This window comes from Spinacia oleracea, chromosome 5 (genome assembly GCF_020520425.1).
Source record: "Spinacia oleracea cultivar Varoflay chromosome 5, BTI_SOV_V1, whole genome shotgun sequence".
Lineage (NCBI taxonomy): Eukaryota > Viridiplantae > Streptophyta > Magnoliopsida > Caryophyllales > Amaranthaceae > Spinacia > Spinacia oleracea.
The window spans coordinates 62,919,468-62,939,703 of NC_079491.1; the positions used below are offsets into that span (position 1 = coordinate 62,919,468).

The 20,236-nt window shown below is 34.4% G+C and overlaps 1 protein-coding gene and 1 pseudogene across 2 annotated transcripts; both read right to left on the bottom strand.

Annotated features, from left to right (window-relative positions):
- Window positions 1-3,123: 3,123 nt before the first annotated feature.
- Window positions 3,124-7,648, bottom strand: LOC110792067 (glutamate receptor 2.7-like; annotated as a pseudogene).
- Window positions 7,649-8,846: 1,198 nt separating this feature from the next.
- Window positions 8,847-14,751, bottom strand: LOC110792066 (alpha,alpha-trehalose-phosphate synthase [UDP-forming] 1). Of its 2 annotated transcripts, none has more exons than XM_021996867.2 (18): window positions 14,487-14,750; window positions 13,903-14,081; window positions 13,721-13,818; window positions 13,230-13,618; window positions 12,946-13,060; window positions 12,470-12,571; window positions 12,018-12,168; window positions 11,632-11,720; window positions 11,372-11,420; window positions 11,114-11,214; window positions 10,806-10,993; window positions 10,582-10,705; window positions 10,328-10,501; window positions 10,128-10,250; window positions 9,943-10,030; window positions 9,729-9,859; window positions 9,548-9,646; window positions 8,847-9,463 (listed from the first exon to the last, which is right to left on the bottom strand). In XM_021996867.2, the coding sequence occupies exons 2-18, from the start codon at window positions 14,042-14,044 to the stop codon at window positions 9,119-9,121; spliced, it is 2,508 nt and encodes an 835-aa protein (XP_021852559.2). In that variant the 5' UTR covers window positions 14,045-14,081; window positions 14,487-14,750; the 3' UTR covers window positions 8,847-9,118. The 2 variants fall into 2 exon arrangements, with proteins under 2 accessions (XP_021852559.2, XP_021852563.2); XM_021996871.2 differs by having other exon boundaries at window positions 9,278-9,456; window positions 14,487-14,751.
- Window positions 14,752-20,236: the final 5,485 nt, after the last annotated feature.

Sequence of the window (20,236 nt, forward strand, 5' to 3'; positions counted from 1 at the left end):
GATCTAGATCATGGGTTCAATCTAAGCCGGAGATTGATTTTTTTCATTAATTTTTTTTTTTCAATTATCTCCTTTTTATTTTTACCTTTGTTTTTTCTATTAACTTCTTTTTACATTTTTACCTTTGTTATTTAAAATGCGTAGAATATTCTCCATTTCAAAGATTTCGTTATTTTTTTTTTTTTTTTTTTTGCCAGTAATTACATACAAGCAAAGAAGAAAAACAAAACAATAAGGACCAATAACACAAACTACCTAATCTTTCTAAAATCCGCAGCCAACCTCTTGACGTTCATAGTCTTCTCCTTACTGAATTTTTCTATCACACGGTATTCTAGGTCATTAGCGATTCGTTTGATATCTCTACATAAAGTGACCAGATCGATTCTGCAAGCAGGGTGGCTACTAATAGCATTAATGATACCCATGCAGCTTGTGTAAATCTTTATGCTTCGTATCTGGTGATAGATAGCTTTTTGAAGACTGACGAAGATAGCCTTTACTTCAGCTTGACAAGCATCCAGGGCTTCAATTTTCTGACCATCTTGAGCAAGCACCCTGTTTTTATCATCAATGCTCCACCCAATCACAGCAACATCATAACCTTTCTTCTTAATTCTCTTCCAAGTTCCCGCAATAATAAGATTAACAAACACTGGATTGTGAGAAGCTTTGAGAACATGCAGATTATTCATACCCATTTGGTGGTGTCTGTTTCTTTTTGGCCATTGTTTCATCCTAAGCCTCCAGTGCTTCCTTTACATGCTTATCAACCAGAAATATTATACTTGTGGGGTTAGGATCAATCTTTCTGAAGACGATATCATTTCTATGTAGCCATAAAACAGCCGTACGTAAAGATTATAGCACGCGGGCTATCATGCCTGATGTGGCCTAATCTGAAAGTGACACGTGATCTTTGTATGATAAAACAGGCACTTAAGAAACATCGCATTAAGGAAATAAAATAAAAGCCCAAAAGCAGACCCAGCGCTAAAAGCACACTAAGCCCTAGAAACATCCTCTAGAGGACACATGTCCCTATCCCTGAGGTCTTCCAATCATACAGCTAGGGTTTGGGATCAATTCCCAAAAAATCCTAGCACTGTAAATAGTTTAAATCCCAAGGTAAAAGGGGACATTCAATTTATTCTCACCTACCTTAAACTATCTTTGCTTTGCCTTCTCTCTAAAAGTCACTTCTCTCTCTAACCTATACTTAGGCATCGGAGGGAATATTCCTACGAAAATATTCTTGTTTTGTAGGTTGCAGGAAGATCGTGCCAGTGCATACTTGATACCTCCGAGAAACGCGTGACACGTCATCAGCACAAAAGATCCCATAACATTTGGCGCCGTCTGTGGGGAGGTATAGTATCATGGCGGAACTGCAATCTGACGGCGAGGAGCACAACGACAATTCGGGATAACGGCGGCCCCATGAGAGGAGTCAAAGCCATATAGAGGAAGCAAATAGAGTCGCCAATGCTGGAAACACACCTCATCCTTCAACTTCGACCTGCAAAAAATTCAACCAAATTCAAACAAAGCATCGTTGAAAATTCTGAGAAATCACACAATTTGAACAAAATTGAATTGAATTGAAGAAGCTAGGTTAATGGAAGCTTCCAGGATTTACAGGAGGGAGGAAAGGGAGGGAAGAGATCGGAGGAGCAGAGAAATTAAAAAAGATTCAAATGTGAGAGGAGAGAGAAAGGGAGAGGAACCCACCCTCCGATGACGACAATTTGGCTACTGAGGGAGACGCCGCCGCCAAGGCGGTTGAGAATGGAGGCGATTGTTATGCGATTTGGCGAGGGACGATGAAGAGGAAGTCCAACCCTAGAAATGGCTCTTGCGTGGTAAGGGAAAAGTGAGGATAGAGAAAGTGAGAGGGGGAGAGAGGCTCAACATCAAGCAGCGATACACAATGAAATAGGAGGTTATTTTGGTCTTTTAGATGGGGGACACCAAAAGTGGAATTACCTAAAAACCCTCAACTCTTCACTTATGTAATAGAGATAATTCATTTTTAAAACAATAGGTATAAATTTAACAAACAAAAAGGATCTTCATTTAAGCCAAAATTCAAGTTATTAACCGAGATACAGTCTCGGTTCAACTATACACATGCCTAAAAGAATTATATTCCATCACCTATTATTCCTTTTCGATAGTGTATATATTTTTTTTGAAAGGATTTCGATAGTGCATTTATACCTTTATAAATTAGGCTAATATTCTAGGAAATATACATGCTAAATATTTAGGCAATAATATGCATCACAAAAATAGATTATTTACATAATCTATCACATCCCCGCAATCCAAACATGGGGCTTATTAATGTTGATACTATCCCAATAATTTTCAAAAATTACAAGCGGAAGACCCTTACTGAAAATATCTGCAATCTGATATCCGGATGGGACATGAAGGACATGAACTTGTCCCCGTGCAACCTTCTCTTAAACAAAGTGAATGTCCATTTTAATGTGTTTGGTGCGCTGATGCTTTACGGGATTCCCTAAAAGATATATCGCACTCACGTTGTCACCGTAGACCAACATAGCTTAACAAACCGGACAATGTAGCTCCAAGAGAAGGTTTCGAATCCAACGGGTTTGTATGCATGAGGTGTCTAATTATCTTGAAATATGTCACGCACTCTATTCCAAGCATTCATTGACGTTGAATCTGGTTCAAGATGTAGTATTCAGAAGATCATTCAAGATTGTCGAATAAATCCATTGAAGCACGGTCACGTCAAGGGTCGACCGATGTTCTCGCTCTAGCTTCATCAGTCTTCGATTTGGGCTTCTACATGCCTTTTTTGGGAAAAATAATATGGTGGATAATATTATCTGATTGAGGGTGAACTTTGAAGAAATCTGCCCATGTTCCATATTGCCCATTCCCAAGTTTAAGAGTAACGAGGATGTGGTTTTTAATATTGGAGGTAGCAAAAGCGAGGTGAAATGCCGACTTTGAGTCAGACATGGTGGAAGCTGAAGGGAGGAAGATGACGGAGACGGCGAAAAAGCTAGGGCGCAGCGGAGAGGAGAAAGGAAAACCCTAGCATAATACCATGAAAGAATTATATATATTCTATCACCTATTATTTCTTATCGGTAGAGTATTTATATCCTTACAAATTAGGCTAATATCCTAGTATAAATATACAAGGAAAATATTAACGCAAAAATGTACATCTTAAAACTAGATTATTTGCATAATCTATGAATTTGATATACAAGTTTGATGATTAATTAGTACATTCAAACGAAGAAACTACGTACCCTAAAGTTCTGGCTATTACAACATACTTTGTTTATTTACACAATATAATAACAAGATAAGATGTTTATCTTATAATGGTGATATGTTGGATAACTCCAACGTACTCACACCCGATTCATTTGTTTGCGTCATCTCAGTTGTAACAATAAAAGGCGATATTTGTGAACGTCTATGATTTCCACCATGGAAATATTGAACAAACGATGGACAAAACACCAATCCCTAGACGCAATTGCATTATTGGTTGCTTGGTATCTTCTAATCATGGTAACTATAGAACACAAGAAACAAATGACAGAAATTGATCCATAAATAAGATAAAGTGCAAAGAAATCCTTTGGGTTTAATCTCTTAACATGATGATTATCTGAGGAAGTTGAACATTCTGAAGATATGGGAAACCATTTGTCTTCCAATTCTTTAAGCACTCCATTTTGGGATATTTTTAGTATCGCCTTGGATACATCGTCTAGTATAGGAGACCCTTTTTGAAATACCTGCATTAAGTCAATTAAAGAAAGGCATCATATCAAATATTGCCGAAGTAGTTGTATAAATTCGCGATTCATATACAAGCTAGGTTGACTTATTATTGAAATACTGGTTGACGAGGAGTACGTTTCTTATACGGAACCTCAATGAATGCAGCGACAATGGTACCACTGTCGAATAACCCTTGATAATCATATTGACTGCTAATATTCTTGATGTTTTCGGGGCTGAAACGCAGTTCGTTTACTAAGTAATCCCACACTGAGCCACCATCACAACCTATTGGAGAATTTGATTTTATTAGCCACTCCACGTCTTTCACCTTTGTTGGCTCTAACAAAGGAACCGTCAACATTGCTGTGTAGCTTGATGTTAATACAAACACCACAAACATCCATATTGCCACCATTGGCCGAGTTAAATTGCTTTGTATGTTCTCCCCTGCAAAACAAGAAAGTAACACGTACTTACAACCAGTTGTATCTTGTATATGGTATATAATAAACGAGGCTATTGTTTTATATGCCCAATGGAAAGTAACTTTGAAATTTGCTAGCTAGCTAGCTCAGCTACTTACTTTGGGCAAAGAAAACGGAGCTGGAGGTGTACCAAAGTGCAGCGTATAGTTGATTTATCAAGGGACCATCAAAATCAGGATTATTAGTAATTCGAGTCTCAATCCACCAAACAACAAACATGGTATACAACAAGGTGCCGAGGGCAGCCAACCATAACTGGAAACTGAATGGTTTTGTGAACATTAGTGCCTTTTGAGATTCCTTGGATTTCAATGGCACTATCATCGACAATCCTGATTTGGTATAAGGTTGAGAAAACTCCACAAATTTTGATCTATTTGCCAGTATTGTTACATCACCTACCACAGCATCGAACGTCTGCCATCACAACAAATTAATAAATTAAAGATTTTTATAATTGCATATATTTATGATCGATATTTTAATCTCTATATACCTTATCATGGACGCGGTCAACTAATTCGTCATAGGTGCCATCAAATACCACAAACTCGTAGGGAAGACCATAACTTTCTTCAACAATCTTGACTACCTCAAGAAAGACATCAATGCAGATTGCAGAAGCCCGAGTAAGTAGTCTTGTTTTTATTTGTATCATTTTTCACCATCACAAACTTGAAACTTGTCAAAAGGTGGGTTGCCAGGAATTCCAATCTTTAAGGACTTTGCTCTATTTTGTATTTCCCAACCCTTTGGAACGTGCTTAATATCTCTTGGCCAGTTTACCACTCCATTTAGCATTTTATTTTAATTCTCACTACTATTTTCTCCACGATCTTCATCACTTAAATTCTCTAAAAATCCGGCTTTTTCCCACCAAATTTACAATCCTATAAATCGTAGTGCTCCATCTTTTATTGAAATTTTACCACTCAATCCTATGAATTTGTTGGTTAAAATTTCCCTTAAAAGTATGTCAGGTGAAATTGATGTGTTGTTTTCCATAACTCTTATCCTAATACAATACAACACACGACAACGTTACACTCATACAACTTTAAACACAAGCTAGCACTGACTAATTATTAATTTTTAAAAAAAAGAAAAATAAGGCATGAATTGAATATGGTTGTTTCCTTACCTTGCAAAGGCCTTTTCAATGGTTGTTATGGCATCATATGCTCTTAAGGCATGAATTCCAGGGTGAAAACCATCAACATCGATATCGATCTGGGTATTGTGTTAGGAATTTCAATAAAAACTTTCTACTAAAAGCCATGAATTCCTGACTGTGTTCATTATAATACGTCTTAATCCCTAGAGTGCCTTCCATGTATGATGATTTAGTAGAAGAATTAAGAGCATCAAGTAGGTTTGCCGTGTTGTCTGTAATAATCCACGCCGTCTCTTTTCCCACAAGCCCCATACTGCTAGCTTTTTTGTACAATTGAACAACCAAAGGTAAGGAAGAGTGAAGTAGTACAAATACACGCGACTGCATGCTGAACACCTTTGATAAAATGAAACAAATGTTAGCCATAATTAATTTGAAATAACTTTAAATATTGTTCAATCATGTGATCGAGACAATGTGACAACTAATTATATTCTGTATGTCGTGGATATTAAGAAAATAAATCAAGCATATATTTTACCTTAATTAACTCTTCTGTGATCATATCGTTGGGATTGGGCTCAAACGCTGAGGATGGCAAAGCTAAACGATATTCAATCTCCAAACCAAATTCTTGGAGCGCTTGAGAGAAAACATCCAACATCGATGAAATGGTGGTACCATATCCAACATCCTCATAAACTGCAATCACTTTCTTCCATCCAAAGTTGTTAATCAAAGACGCGATACAACTAATTTGTGATGTATAATTGTTGGTCATATACACCAAGAAAGACTTGTTTTTCACTCGAAAAGATGAGTGTACTAAAGGTGTTGAAAGTGAAAGAACTGGCACTTGATATTGATTTGCGATTTCTTCCAGCAATAGTGAATGCCACTTCTTCAAAGTTATCTGTCCCGCTGATTATTGCATGGATTCTCTTTTCTTTGATCAACTCGATTGCTGTATTTTAAATAGCAAAGGTACCAAGTTTGGTTAATGTAATTAACTTGAACAATTTTCATAAAAAAGGTGGGTATTACTAATTATCAATAAAATCCTAACACTTATAAAGCTTTGAATTACTAATTATGTAACCGTGGTATGTATTACTGAAATACCCATCAATTTCTTCTTTGCCTTTTTTTTTTGTTGTCTTTTCCTTAACAATATTGCATTCGCGTTTTCCCATTCCCTCTTATGAAACTTCATAGTAGTTGGTTTACCCTTCCCTCTTATTACACTTAATAATTTATTTTCTTTTATTTGTCTTTAACTTAAAAAACCGATGAAAATATCAACTAAAGGCAAATAATCAAAACAGCATGAATTCATGAAATATAAGGCATTCAAATTTCATATTTTGGATAATTGATACTACCTCCGTTTCAAATTGATAATTCATAATATATAATTGATACTTCCCGTTTTAATATGTTTCATAATGTTCTTTACACTTTGCTTTATTTTACTTTGAACATGAAAATTCACTACCTTACCTTTTTTATCCTACAACATAAACAATTTTCCATTTACTTTATTCATTAATTTCTCACATCCACCATTTTTTACCAATTTCCGTTACTTTATCCATATTTATTAAATTCAAACCAATTTTTAATATTTTGTGTTAATATTTGTGCAAAGAGAAACCGTAAATATATTTATGAAACGGAATTATTATAAATAATTTGGAAAAAGAAAAATAGTGAGGTAGAACACATTAGTGAATAAAAGTCAAGTTTAAGTTTAGACATTCACTTACCAGAATAAGCTGCTTGAAGGGGGTTACTGCTAGTGCAGTTTTGAACATGTAATTCCATCTTACTATATTGAGATTTGTTGTTGAAATCCTCTGCTGCAATTTCCATCCCAACTCTTTGCTCCTTCCCTATTCGAGAACTCGGATCAACAAAAACCCCGATGTTCATTACCATCAAGCTGCCGTCATTCTGAGCTACAACTTTGTGTCTATATAAATTAACAACGACACATATAACAACCCAGATACTTGCATAATTGTTAGCCATTTTTTTAAAATTTTTTAATATTTTTTGCAATTTGTGATTAAGATAAAAGATAAAGATTATTAATTAAATATATAAAACTTGGTTGACTTCGAGTCAAGTTCAACAAAAATGAAGAATGGACAAAGAAATGAATGGACTGCAGGGAAGGTAGAAGAAAATATCAAAATACCAATTTTGTAATCTTACTAGCTAATTTTGAAGAGGACGTTTCCAAGAATTTTCCAAGAATTTTCACCTCGATCTAGATTCATAATGTTTAAGGGCCGGCTCTTATATAGGAGGACTTAGTCCTATTTGCGCGTTTATATATATTACTAGTCTTATATGCATGCGGATATAAGAAATAGATTTGTGTTATTACATTTAATTTTGAAATAACATGTAAAAAACTATAATATAAATGAGATGCATGCGAATATAAGAAACAAATAAATTAGATAAAATCGAACTCATATAAATAGATTGATTAAAATGGTAAAAATTTATTTAAGGGGCTAAATTGATTAAAATGCTTCTATGGATTTTTTCTATTGGGTAAGTTGTCATTATATTCTTTATTACATAAGTATGGATTATTATTTTAATAATCTAGAGGTGACACCAAAAATAGATTTACTAAATAACCTCAGCTTTTCAATTACTCCGTATATAATATAGATCTTATGCACGTGATTGATGTTAATCTTTATTTTTGTTCCTAATTAAATTTTGTTATTAATGATTTATGTTTTTGAATTTATTTTCATTATTTTGGGCATTTTTAATTAACATACTACTTAAAACAATTAATCTTGTATCATTACTAAAATAATTTTAAAAATTAAAAGAAAAAGGGAAATTTGCAAGTTTACGTGGACACCGGCCAAATTTTCTCAAGAGTTGGCTTATAAAATAAAGTAGTAATGCAATTTAGTTAGTAATTTAATGAGGGTGTTTTTGTCTTTTTACATGGAAATCAAGTCCTCATCATTTCGTCCCTTATAAAATAGAGGTAATTGTGCAGTTGAATGAACTAAATTAAGAAGAGAGATGTAGATGACAACTAACTTGGTTGATAAAGTCTAAGAGGGGGTGATACCAAGGCCTAAGATCGAATCACGTCTATTCCATTTGTTGTATTGTCCTTAGTGGCTTTTCTCTACACCCAAAAAACAAAAAAAAAAAAACATAGAAGACGGATCGAGAGTAAGAGAATTATTCAATTAAAAGGGTCTTCCGAGGAGATTGAAAAAAATGAATAAAAGGTTTATATAAAAAGAATATTAAGGTTATGAGTTGATTAGTACTTATTATTCCGCTGGATGTGCATTTCCAAGTCCATCTTGTATGTACTTGATCAGTGAACACTTAACAAACATGTACATATAAATATAATGGCAATAAACATTATTGTAGTTGTTACACTTATGACAAAGAAAATAGAGAAAACAGAGGAAATGGTGATTAAAATTAGAAGCTGAATGAGCAAGAGATATGACATAAAACATCAGAGTTGGACTGTTGGAGAGCAGAGAAAGTTAACAGCAAGGTCATTATTATGCTAAATCCTAAGGTATCATATTTGATATCGTGTAAGAATCCTCACTTTGTTAAGACTGTACCATATCTAATCCTGATTTCTCGAGTATTGTTAAAACTATATCACATCTAGTACGTCCTAACTTTTCCAAGTATTGTTAATAGTCCTAAGATGTTATTGAAATTATGGTGATGAGACCTGAGCAAGCGCCTTTAGTAGCAAAACGACATCCTCTGATGACCCCTGAACATAGCGTGCATTTGAGTGTTTTTTCCCAACTGCACAAGAAAAGTAGTTCTCTCCTATGAGATCTAATACAGTAGTACCCTCATATGTTACTACGTTCTCCATAGTTGAGCATATTGCAACTCTATGATGAATGCCACTTTCATCTGATTTAAACAATGATCTTAACCCAGTATGAATCCGTGGAGAAGCCAATATTTCTGCATCTACTGCCTTACTTCTTGATCCCCTTAAAGGTTTCACACGAGGCTCTGGCTCGAAATATGAATAGATGTCTTCATCCTGATAAAACCCATTAAAACAATGGACAATGATGAAAATTATGGACTTGTTTTTATTAAATGGTTTTGTCCTCAAACCCATTACCTTGCCAAGAAAGTGCCCTACGCAGAGGACATAATTTATGGGTGCATTCATCACTTTATTGTAAGCTATTTTCGCCAGTATACGATCTATTGATGCTCCCTGTATATAAGCCAACAGTACAAACATAAGTTAAAGTCAAGAAAGATCGAAACCTGTATAAACTACATAAAACAAACTTAACCTTTGTTACTCCAACAGCTCGGACCTCTACAGATTGTGCACCGTGATAAACATCAACAGTAGGACTGCAAACTTGACCTTCCCAAAGATGTAACAACATGTCCTTCGCCTGGTGCCTTGCAAATTTGGCCTCTATGAAACCAACAAATACAAAATTACCTACTACAAATTGATCATTATAATGTCATAATCCTGAAACAAATTTTACTCCTTACCTGCAAATTGATAATTCCAGATAAGCGAGGTTTCACGTTGCTCCAGAAAAGAATAATGAGTTCTCTTAGTGAAATATTCAAGAATATGCTGAAAAATAGACATATATATATATATCATATATGTAGGTCAGGCAAAGTAAGATATTTAAGGTGGAGATGCTAGATATATATTATTAGTTTTGTACCTTAATGCTTCCAACCCATTCCATACCCAAGAATTCTGGCATCATCGTCATCCAATCACCAGTTGGATGACGTAGGAATATACCATTTTCAGCTGCCAGCCACATGTTGTAGCCGCCAAAGATCTGCAACAGGAATCATTCATTCAATCAGCTCACAGGATATTACAATACAACAATCACAGATAACAATCAACAAATACCTCGTCCAGGACATGCTTTTCACTTCCACTGAGCACAACTACAGTTGTGTTAGGGTCACTGCTGATCCTTCTCAACGGTTCATGCAAATCCGGATGCAAACTAAGTCCCAAGTCTATAATTTGATCATCTATTATTATTGGATTTTCTATTGATGTCAATGTTCCATTAAATCCCTACAATCAAACATGGATGACAGGTCATACGCTTCATATTGCTGAGATTGCAACATTTAGAGTAAGAGAGAGTGACATACCAGAATCAGCAATCGGTTATCAGATTTCACATATTGCTCGATTGCAACATTGACAGGAAGTGATGGCTGTGCCCATAGTTGTGTTGCGCGTAGTTGAGCTTCAACAACAGTTTCATCAAGCTCACTTACCATACAGAACAAAAATATTAAAACATATCAATTCACTTTCATGGACATGTTTATAACATTACAGGAACAGAAACTTAATCAACAGAATGTTATACCTTACAAACATCTTTGCCCACTCTTGGGCAGTATGAGTTGTCACATGCATGAAATTAAGTTGGTGCCTCTTTTCCCTTTCTTCACTTGGCATATTTAATGCATAGGATATTGCAGAAGCAACCTCTGGGATATTCCAGGGGTTTACTAAGATAGCTCCAGCTCCCAGAGACTGTGCTGCACCTGCAAACTAATTTAAGTCACCTGAAATATTAGAACGGGATACAACGGATACGTACCAATGATGAATGGTTTCTATTCTATCTCAACTCATCTAAAACATACCAAAATTTAAAATTATTGATCATACCTCACTAAGAATGAGAACGCCTTTTTTCAAAGCTTGGCAAGCAACAAACTCGTAACTCACCAAATTCATCCCATCCCTTAGAGATGTCACAAGTGCAACATCTGACAAGAAAACTAAGCATAATAAGAAAATACAGAGTACAAAAGTTGGTCTACGGATAAAGAATAAGTGCGGCTTTGAGAATATGTCGTGTCCAACATGTCAAGAGATTAGAGGTAACGATGTTACTGAATTTTGTACTGAGACATGAAAGATTACCAGTAAGAGCATATAGTCCACATAATGCATGGAAGTCAAGAGACCGATCCTGTGTAAAGTAAACAACAAATCCAATAAATCTCGTATACAACAAATGTACACAAATATACCAATCTGAAGCAATAATCCCGAAAATTCATGAGATGTAACAACTGTTTACCACTCAAATAAGGTACTTTTCTTTACATAAAACCAAATAAATGAAACGCATGCATATATAACAGACAGTACAAGAGCAGTTCAGGGAGAAGAGTACAAACCAAATGATGTATAGGGACAGAGGTAAGTGTCCCGAATCTTCCATTGACGCGTCCAACGATTTCATGGACTTTACTTTTAAGCTTCTGATCTGTCAAAACAAAAAAAGAATTTTGTTAGCCCAAGCTTGTATAATTCTGTAGAACAGGAAAAAAGTTGCGAGAAAGGAAGGAGAGAAAGACAACACATGGAATACATTGCACTACTTGGGAATGCAATGTATTATGTCACAAGCTGACAACAATTTAATTTAACATGTGATGAAAGATGAATTTTCTTCCAAATGGAAAATGGCTTGTAAATTGTTATTCCATATAAGCATGGAAAATGAGAATTTTTGTAACTCATTAGCTAGAAAAACAAAGAGATAAAAAAACCAGAAGCATACATTCAGGAACATCAGTTCTTGTTGGCACAGCAATTTGCAAAAGGACAACTTTACTACACCAATCTGGATTTTCTTCTAGGAACTTTTCGAAAGCAAGCAACTTTTGAGGGATTCCTTTGATCATGTCCAGGCGATCGACACCTAAAATTAACTGCCATAATGCAGAAGCAATATAAATTAAGCAGCAAGTAGCAGCTGACCAGTCTGACTAAACTTCTAGGGAAAACACACATAAAATAAAGTAATAGAAGGTAATTAAATTTTCATATGATCCTTCTATTTTGAAAATCCACCACTTACCTCAAAGGACGTTAAAATATTATGTGGTTATACATATCTAATTATACCAGTCAGTTACACATAGAATTTAAAGAAAACCATTAGCTCGATTTGGAAAAAAAAAAAAAAGGGTGCCATAATTTTGAGACAACCAAGAACAAAACCAGGCATACCTTTCTTCCAGCAAACCTTTCCCTGAAATCTGTTATGTATTCCTGCACTTCAGGAAGGTCAAGAGCTCGTATAAATCGACTTGCATCTATCCCGATAGGGAACTGCATTACAAATGTAATAAAGACAGAAGTATCAGAAAGATCACTGTTAAATGAGTATGTAGGAATCCATTCTAATTTGTGTACTTAAAAGTCTACATCACTAAAACTCTGGTTGAAACCATTCAAAAAGAAAAATCCCTCCTCAGTCGCCGTTTCACAATAGAAAATAAGCAACGACAAGTACCAATGATAAATTAAATAAAAAATCAGAAAATCCAAGATGTATGTTTATTGAATGTTTAGCAAAGGGTGAGACATATCTCAATAAACAAATAGTTGCTAGGACTTCTATACATAATATTGTTGTTGTTATTGTCATTTCAGGACCTTGATCTTATAATGTAAATGAAAACAAAATGATGTGTTTGTCATACCGTTGCAACTCTAGTAAGTTTCCCTTGATCTTCCACTCCTTCAGGGGTACCTTCTAGTCCCAGGATCTTGGTACAGGCACTAACAAAATGCCTCGCATAGTCATATGTATGAAAGCTATAAGGTAAAATCCACCAATTAGTAATCCCAGAAATTAAAAATAATATAACATGATAAACAGTTCTATGTAACACATATATGAATACAAGAAAGATAAACAGATAAAAAGAAGTCTTAGATTAAAAAAAGATGACATCTGATGATATAGTAGAGCAAAAGAATTTACCCAACTATGTCAGCTGCAAGAACAGATCTGAGTAATTCTGATCGAGTTGGCAATGTCCTGTGTATTTCAGAGGACGGAAAAGGTGTGTGCAGAAACCAACCAACTGTCATTTGAGTGTTAAATTCTTTTAAAACTTGTGGAAGAAACATTAAGTGATAATCATGGCACCACACAATATCACCCTGTTGGTAATGCTTATTGACAACATCAGCAAACATACGATTTGCCTTCTTATACATGTCAAATTGAGACTGAGTGCTCTGGGTGGTTGAAAGCCGATCTTCCTGAGGAAGACCCAGATAATGCAGCATAGGCCACAAGATTTTGTTGCAGTAGCCATTGTAATATTGATCAATAGTTTCCTCGTCAAGAAAAACTGGTATACACCTCTGACACCATATATATATCAATAATCAGCAAGAATTTGATAAACTAATAAAACATATCTTTACAAAATGTACAATTAAATTCAAACTGATGATGAATAATACCTCTTTTGCCAATGATTTTGTAAGTGATTTCTGTCCAACTTCATCAGTTACACTAACCCCAGCCCATCCTATCCATTTGACCTCGAAACCTTTCAAACCTGTACAAACAGACAAAGTAAATTCACAAATTTCAATTTCAATTTCAATCTCAATCTCAATCAACCATCTATTCTGATACTCACCCAGGAGAGAACTAACGAGCCCTCCTGCACTAATATTTAGCTTCCAATTATCGTCACCCATCCTTACTGCCGATACTGGAAGCCGATTAGCTACCACCAGCAATCTTTGTTTGTACGGATTTTCTTCTTTCTCACACCCCATCGTACTCAAATTCTTAGTATCCACGTCAGTTCACACTCTACATGTACAACAACCATTTTAATTACTAATTATTTCTTGATTATGCTAAATGATCACATTGCTAAATGCATACAAATTACACTACCAATACAACTTTTAATCATAAACTTTATCAAATTTCACGTATATGTCAATATGTGATTCATCCCCAGAAACAAAAAGAATTAAGGGTTCAAAAATACCCAACAAGAGAGAACAAGAATTAAGGGTTCAATGCACAAAATTAAACCCAAAAACAGTCGAAAATATCACAAAAATAACAAGAATTCAATCAGTTACCAAAGAACCCACCTAAAATGAAGCACAATAAACTCAATCAAGATTATAGATTATGAAGTGTAGTACAAATTTGAGAAGATTGCGCAAATTTAGAAAGAACGCGGAATTTGAAAAGAAGTCTCACCAAATTAGTGAAGCAGAATTATGAATAATTCCTTAGAGTTAATTGAGATAATTGCATGTTGAGTGGATTATGAATTTATTTATAGAGGGAGAAAGATTGGAGAGAGAATATTGTTTCCTCAAATGAAGATTTGGATTATATCCCCGAATTTATATGTATCTCTTATAATGCGCGACACAAAATATGTTTAAGTAACAAGATTTCAAATCTTTGTTTAAGGAAACAATAACTACTCTGTATGGATACACTCGATCGATTAAGTGTTCGTTGGTCGTCTATGAGTAATTGTAAATTCAATTTGGAAAGCCCAAGGTTTTTCTAAAATGAATTTATGTTAACTTTTTTTTTTTCTTAACTGAAATTATTTTAACCTATTCTTCTCAGAAGTCAGAACTAAAAAACAAAAGTTACCACTTTCTCAAAAATACTTTCAAGGTAAGTATATTATGTGAATGGTCAAAAGTCGTAAAAAGAAGTTTGAGTTTTGATTGTTTAATACTTTGTATCTTGCTTTTTAATTAATTCCTAGAGATTTGTTATCAAATTAAAAATCAAAACTTAGATCATACTCTCGATTATATATTCACTTGTTATATGCACGCGTTATGAGCGTCAATTAAATAAAAGATTAATATTATAGCATAACGAGAAGAAGAAAAATTGCATAAACATTATTACAAATATAGAAAACAAATTATACAAAATACACCAAAGATATATACTCATAAATATAAATAAATGTAGTATAAGATTGATTTCCCTCTCTTAAGATAGGAAAATATCCACATTTTATATTGCACAAATAAGTGAAAAAAAATCATAAAAGATAATATCTTTTGCGCTACGCTAGTTAGTTATAAAAGCAATGTTTAATAAACCTTTTTTTTTTTTCTAGGGCTGCATTTTTATCTAATTTAATGAATTAGGGTAATAAGGGCACTCCCGAAATTTGACACCACATCAAGAGTTCCATTATAAAAAGAGATTGTACTACGTATTACACCTACATCCTGGATGTTCTTTTTATCATATTTTTCATGTTTTTTTACTAAACCGACAACACAAAAAACTTAATTATACGCAATGTACAACAAATATTGTAAGGTTGTTGATACTATACGCGAACAACAAATAACACCTTATTCTGTAGGGCGAATAAAGGTGCCTACGGTTACTGCCCTTAAAAGAGGCCTCGCTCGTGAACGAGTAATTTGTAAGAAATCACCAAATGTAACTCTTTTTATGACAAAGTTAATGCAAAATGAATTGCTTGCACTACAAAATAATCATTTTATAGAGACGAGTAATTTCGTCTCTATATAGTTCAAATCCGTCTCAAAATGATGCTTAGAGACGGATTTGAGACGGAAATAGGGTGTCTCTATAGAGGGCGTCTCAAAAGTTTTGAGACGGAATTCTTGCAAAGCCATTACAAATTTGAGACGAAAATTTTGAAATCCATATACAATTCCATCTCAATTTTAATTTAGAGACGGAATTTTAGTAATTCGTCTCAAATTTGAGACGTTTATTGTATCCGTCTCAAAATCCATCTCTAATTGATGCATAATTTTGTAGTGTTGCGAAAACAACATACAAAGTTAAACAAATATCATTGATTGATATGTAATAAAAACTGGACAACCATTAATTCATGAAGAGATGTGCCTTCATGGTTGAATGCTTCGAAAACAAACTAACGTAACTTCCAAAAGTTTTTCAATACATGGGAGAATTTTACGAATTACTGCTAGGCTACGCCTAGAGCTGCACTGAGCACTAGGGCTAAAGCTGAAGAAAGCTACGAAAATTATACCCCCAAATGCGGTTTTTGATGTATTGTACCCTCAGCTGAAGAGCAGTTTGTGGGAGAGTGGGAGTTATCCCCATAACTGCTTGAACAGAGGAGAGAAAGAGGGTAATCGTGGCCACGTCAGCCAATTAGCTTATTCCACGCTTCTTAACCTCCTTTCATCTGGCGCCGAGAATTTGATCTTCATTGGCTTGCGCCTCTCTTGGGATTTTCCTTCATTGGGGCCATTATGTTTCTTCTTCTTAGGCTTATGACTCGATTGGGCCTGACTTTATCATTGGGCTCTTATTAGTTTAGGGTAATCGTGGCCACGTCAGCCAATTAGCTTATTCCACGCTTCTTAACCTCCTTTCATCTGGCGCCGAGAATTTGATCTTCATTGGCTTGCGCCTCTCTTGGGATTTTCCTTCATTGGGGCCATTATGTTTCTTCTTCTTAGGCTTATGACTCGATTGGGCCTGACTTTATCATTGGGCTCTTATTAGTTTAGGGCATTTTGCCTACCATATATCCTTGTTAAGAGTATGTTTTAAAATGTGTACAACAAATGCCCCCTAATTTTATAAGGAGCTGTAACACCTTAATAATTCTTTGCTAAACCATTTTCTTACTTAAGTAAAGGAATTACTAGAATATTACCGCCACCGTGATAACGGTTAAGGCTCTTAGCCTAGTACCACAATTAAGCAGCGGAAATAACTAACTTTTAACACCCAATTAAATAGTTAATGGCCTCTACTACAAGTTGGAACCATATAGGCCCAAACCAAAATAAAATCAAATTCAAAACAACCCATTACCTAGGTACAGTCTAGACTATTTATTAAAACAGAGTTCAAAACTATGCAAGCAAAATAAAACGTTCACAATCAATCCCATCCTGAAAGATTACTTGGCTTGCAAGTGACCTCTACGAGTCCTGCTTAGCAAATGCTACTCCCCAACAACGCAAATGCAATTGATGGATCAACATAGGATCATTATGGCAAAGACCATGACCAAAAGACATAAAACACGTAATCAACAAAAGCTGAGTACTACAAGCTAAAACAAATCCTATAAATAAACATGCTTTACTCCTGAATACCATAATAAATCCACATACAAAAGCCATCTTATAAACATTTAATCATAAACACAAGACTCTACTCTTGACACGACTCTTGACTTCATAGATTAATTAGAATAAGCATCGAACGAGTTTCCTTCCTCCTAAGCCCAAATGGACCAATGTTGGGAGCCCTCCACACATGCACTATATAAAAATAGTAACCATGAGCCACAATTACTGTGGCGGAGTTCCCTGCACATAAAATAGTTATACAACACCTTGTATCACCATTAGAAGTAAATGACATTACGACCGAATACTCCCCCCCCCCCCCACTATTCTACTCAAGGTGCATACGTTCACAGAGTTTTGGAACTTATTCGGTTTCATTTTAAGTTTATTAATCTTTTGTTCAAAGGTCGACTGATCAAGACACAATCAAATAAAATATTAATTAATTAAATAACCAGACAAAGCTTCTTTTATAACCCTTTATGACTTGTGATCAAAAGCACTTCACTCCAGTGAATTATACCTTGTTCCTACTCAACATGATCATTCGCATGTAAGTCCACAACATGCCTGTTAACCTGCAGGTTGTGCATTAGGCACGAATAACTCCTAATTCATTTCACCTTCTAAAATAACTCTGTAAATGTATACCCTACTTGACCGAAGTATATGTGGTTAGTACAGCGAGACATGAATAAACTTAGTCTCTTTGTATGCTAGACATTATGTACTTTAGCATAAATAACTCTTAACATGCTTGACCTTACGTACTAAGCATAAATAAACTTACCAACATGCTTGACCTTACGTACAAAGTTTACATGCACATAAACCATACATGCGTGAAACATACTTGGACAACATGCTTGCTAATTAAATTCAACAAACATAAAATCGTACTAGCATGCTTGCTCACATACTCAACATGAATCTCTAATCCTAGTAAACATGAATCACAACATCATAAACATAACATGTATTCACATGAATAATTCGGGTTGCCCTAGACTTGTACATACTGGTGTACCTAAGTACTGGGGCCGCTTTGTGATTCAATTCAACTTAATTATAAACCTCCTCTTATCATAAAATAAATATCCTTAATTAATCACCATGTTCATTAAATTTCCAGCAACATATTTTAACTTTAAATCGACTTAATTAATTAGATATATATTAATCGTTTTAACTTAAATAATAATTCTAATTAATTACTTATAACAATAACATGAAAATTAATTTATGTCATGCATAAAACCTTTAAAATTGACTCTTAAAGTTCATAAACCAATATGAAAATTACAATTGATTATCATAATTAAAATTAATATCTAATTATGTTAAATAATTAATCATAATCCTTAATTAAAAAACCTAATCAATAAGCATGTTTAAAACCCTTTAAAACACTTAAAAACCCATGCTTTATTAATTAGGGAAATCTGAAGATTATAACTCCTTTAAATACTTTCAAAATATCCAACAATCACCAATAATCCATAATTAATCATCCAAAATCTCAATCCAAAAATCAATTTAAATAATAATCAACATATTAATCATAATTTAAAATAATAATTTAAATATATGAGATCACTACTACAAAAATAGGCAAAGAGACCTGTCCAAATATGCCAAAGAGACCTCCTTTGGACAGGTCTCTATCTCAAAGGTCTCTTTGATAAAGAGACCCCCTTATTAGATGAGGTCTCTTATAAAGAAAGAAGAGACCCTTTATTGGGAAAGGGGGTCTCTTTGAATTTTTATTTAATATTTTTATATACAAAAAATTCAGACCCCTATGTTAGATAGGAGGTCTCTTTGAATTTTTTAATATTTATTATTATACATGAGCTAGAGAGCCCTTTTTATAGGTAACTGGTCTCTTTTTATTTATTTTAATTTAAAAAAAAAAGCATAAACAATCCATATTCAGGCCTGAAAAATCAGCAATTAAACGTGCTTGATAATTTTATAATAATTTATAATATTACCAAAATATAAGTATTTTTTTTACTTTACATCAATTGTGATATCCAAATCCCCTCAAAAAAAATTGTGATATCCAAATACATAAAAACATGTACGTTAAGCTGATTCATTAAAAGTGATCATCGGAGTCAGACCATTTAGCTGGTTGTTGCTCGTTGCTCGTTGCTCATTGCTCCTACTGCCTTCTTCAGAGCAGGGCCACCAATAACACCCTTACCAGTCACTCCACTCCCATACTTTACTCTGAAGCAAAAGACATATCATGAACCTGTCAGTACAAGAAGTAAAACATATAGGGCGCAAGCATGTCTACATAAGATAAACTCTTAGGTTGCTTTAGAGGAAATAATATTCATGGAAACAAATAAAATATTCATGTGTTTTATGGTTAACCAGTTGGATCATCGAAGCATAGGAATTAAGCACACCAAGGGAAGGATTGATAGTATGAGTACGTGACTATACCAGAGGTAACATCTATAAATCCGATCATGAAACAGTGAGGTGGAAATCATCTCGTCCTTGAAGTCCACAAGCAAAGAAGCAAAGAAGACACTGGATACATATAGATTTCAATCTATAGTTAGCCTCTGCACTAATTTCAAAATGCACCCACTTCAGTACTTTTCTTTAATGAAACAATTCATATATTTTATGTAGAAAAAGTTCAATTCATATGAGTCTTTTCATGCACTATAAATGGTGCTTACCATCAATTCCATCTCAAGGGCATTGATACGAAAATCAAAAGGAGCAACACATTGCTCCAATATTTGTTTTTGTCTTCCATGAATAACCCCCGTATACTTTAAAAGCTACAAAAGCTTTGCCTAGCAGATGTCAAGAGACCCATTAGAGTGAACCAATATCCTGAAGGAAATA

Bases quoted from the DNA above. Each gene is read 5' to 3' on its own strand.
- LOC110792066 (XM_021996867.2), bottom strand. From the start codon at position 14,044: ATGGGGTGTGAGAAAGAAGAAAATCCGTACAAACAAAGATTGCTGGTG. The intron at 11,721-12,017 runs GTATGCTTCTGG...TTGTTTTGACAG, and splicing joins AAGAACTGATGTTCCTGAAT to ATCAGAAGCTTAAAAGTAAA. The intron at 9,860-9,942 runs GTAAGGAGTAAA...TTGGTTTCATAG, and splicing joins CTGGAATTATCAATTTGCAG to AGGCCAAATTTGCAAGGCAC.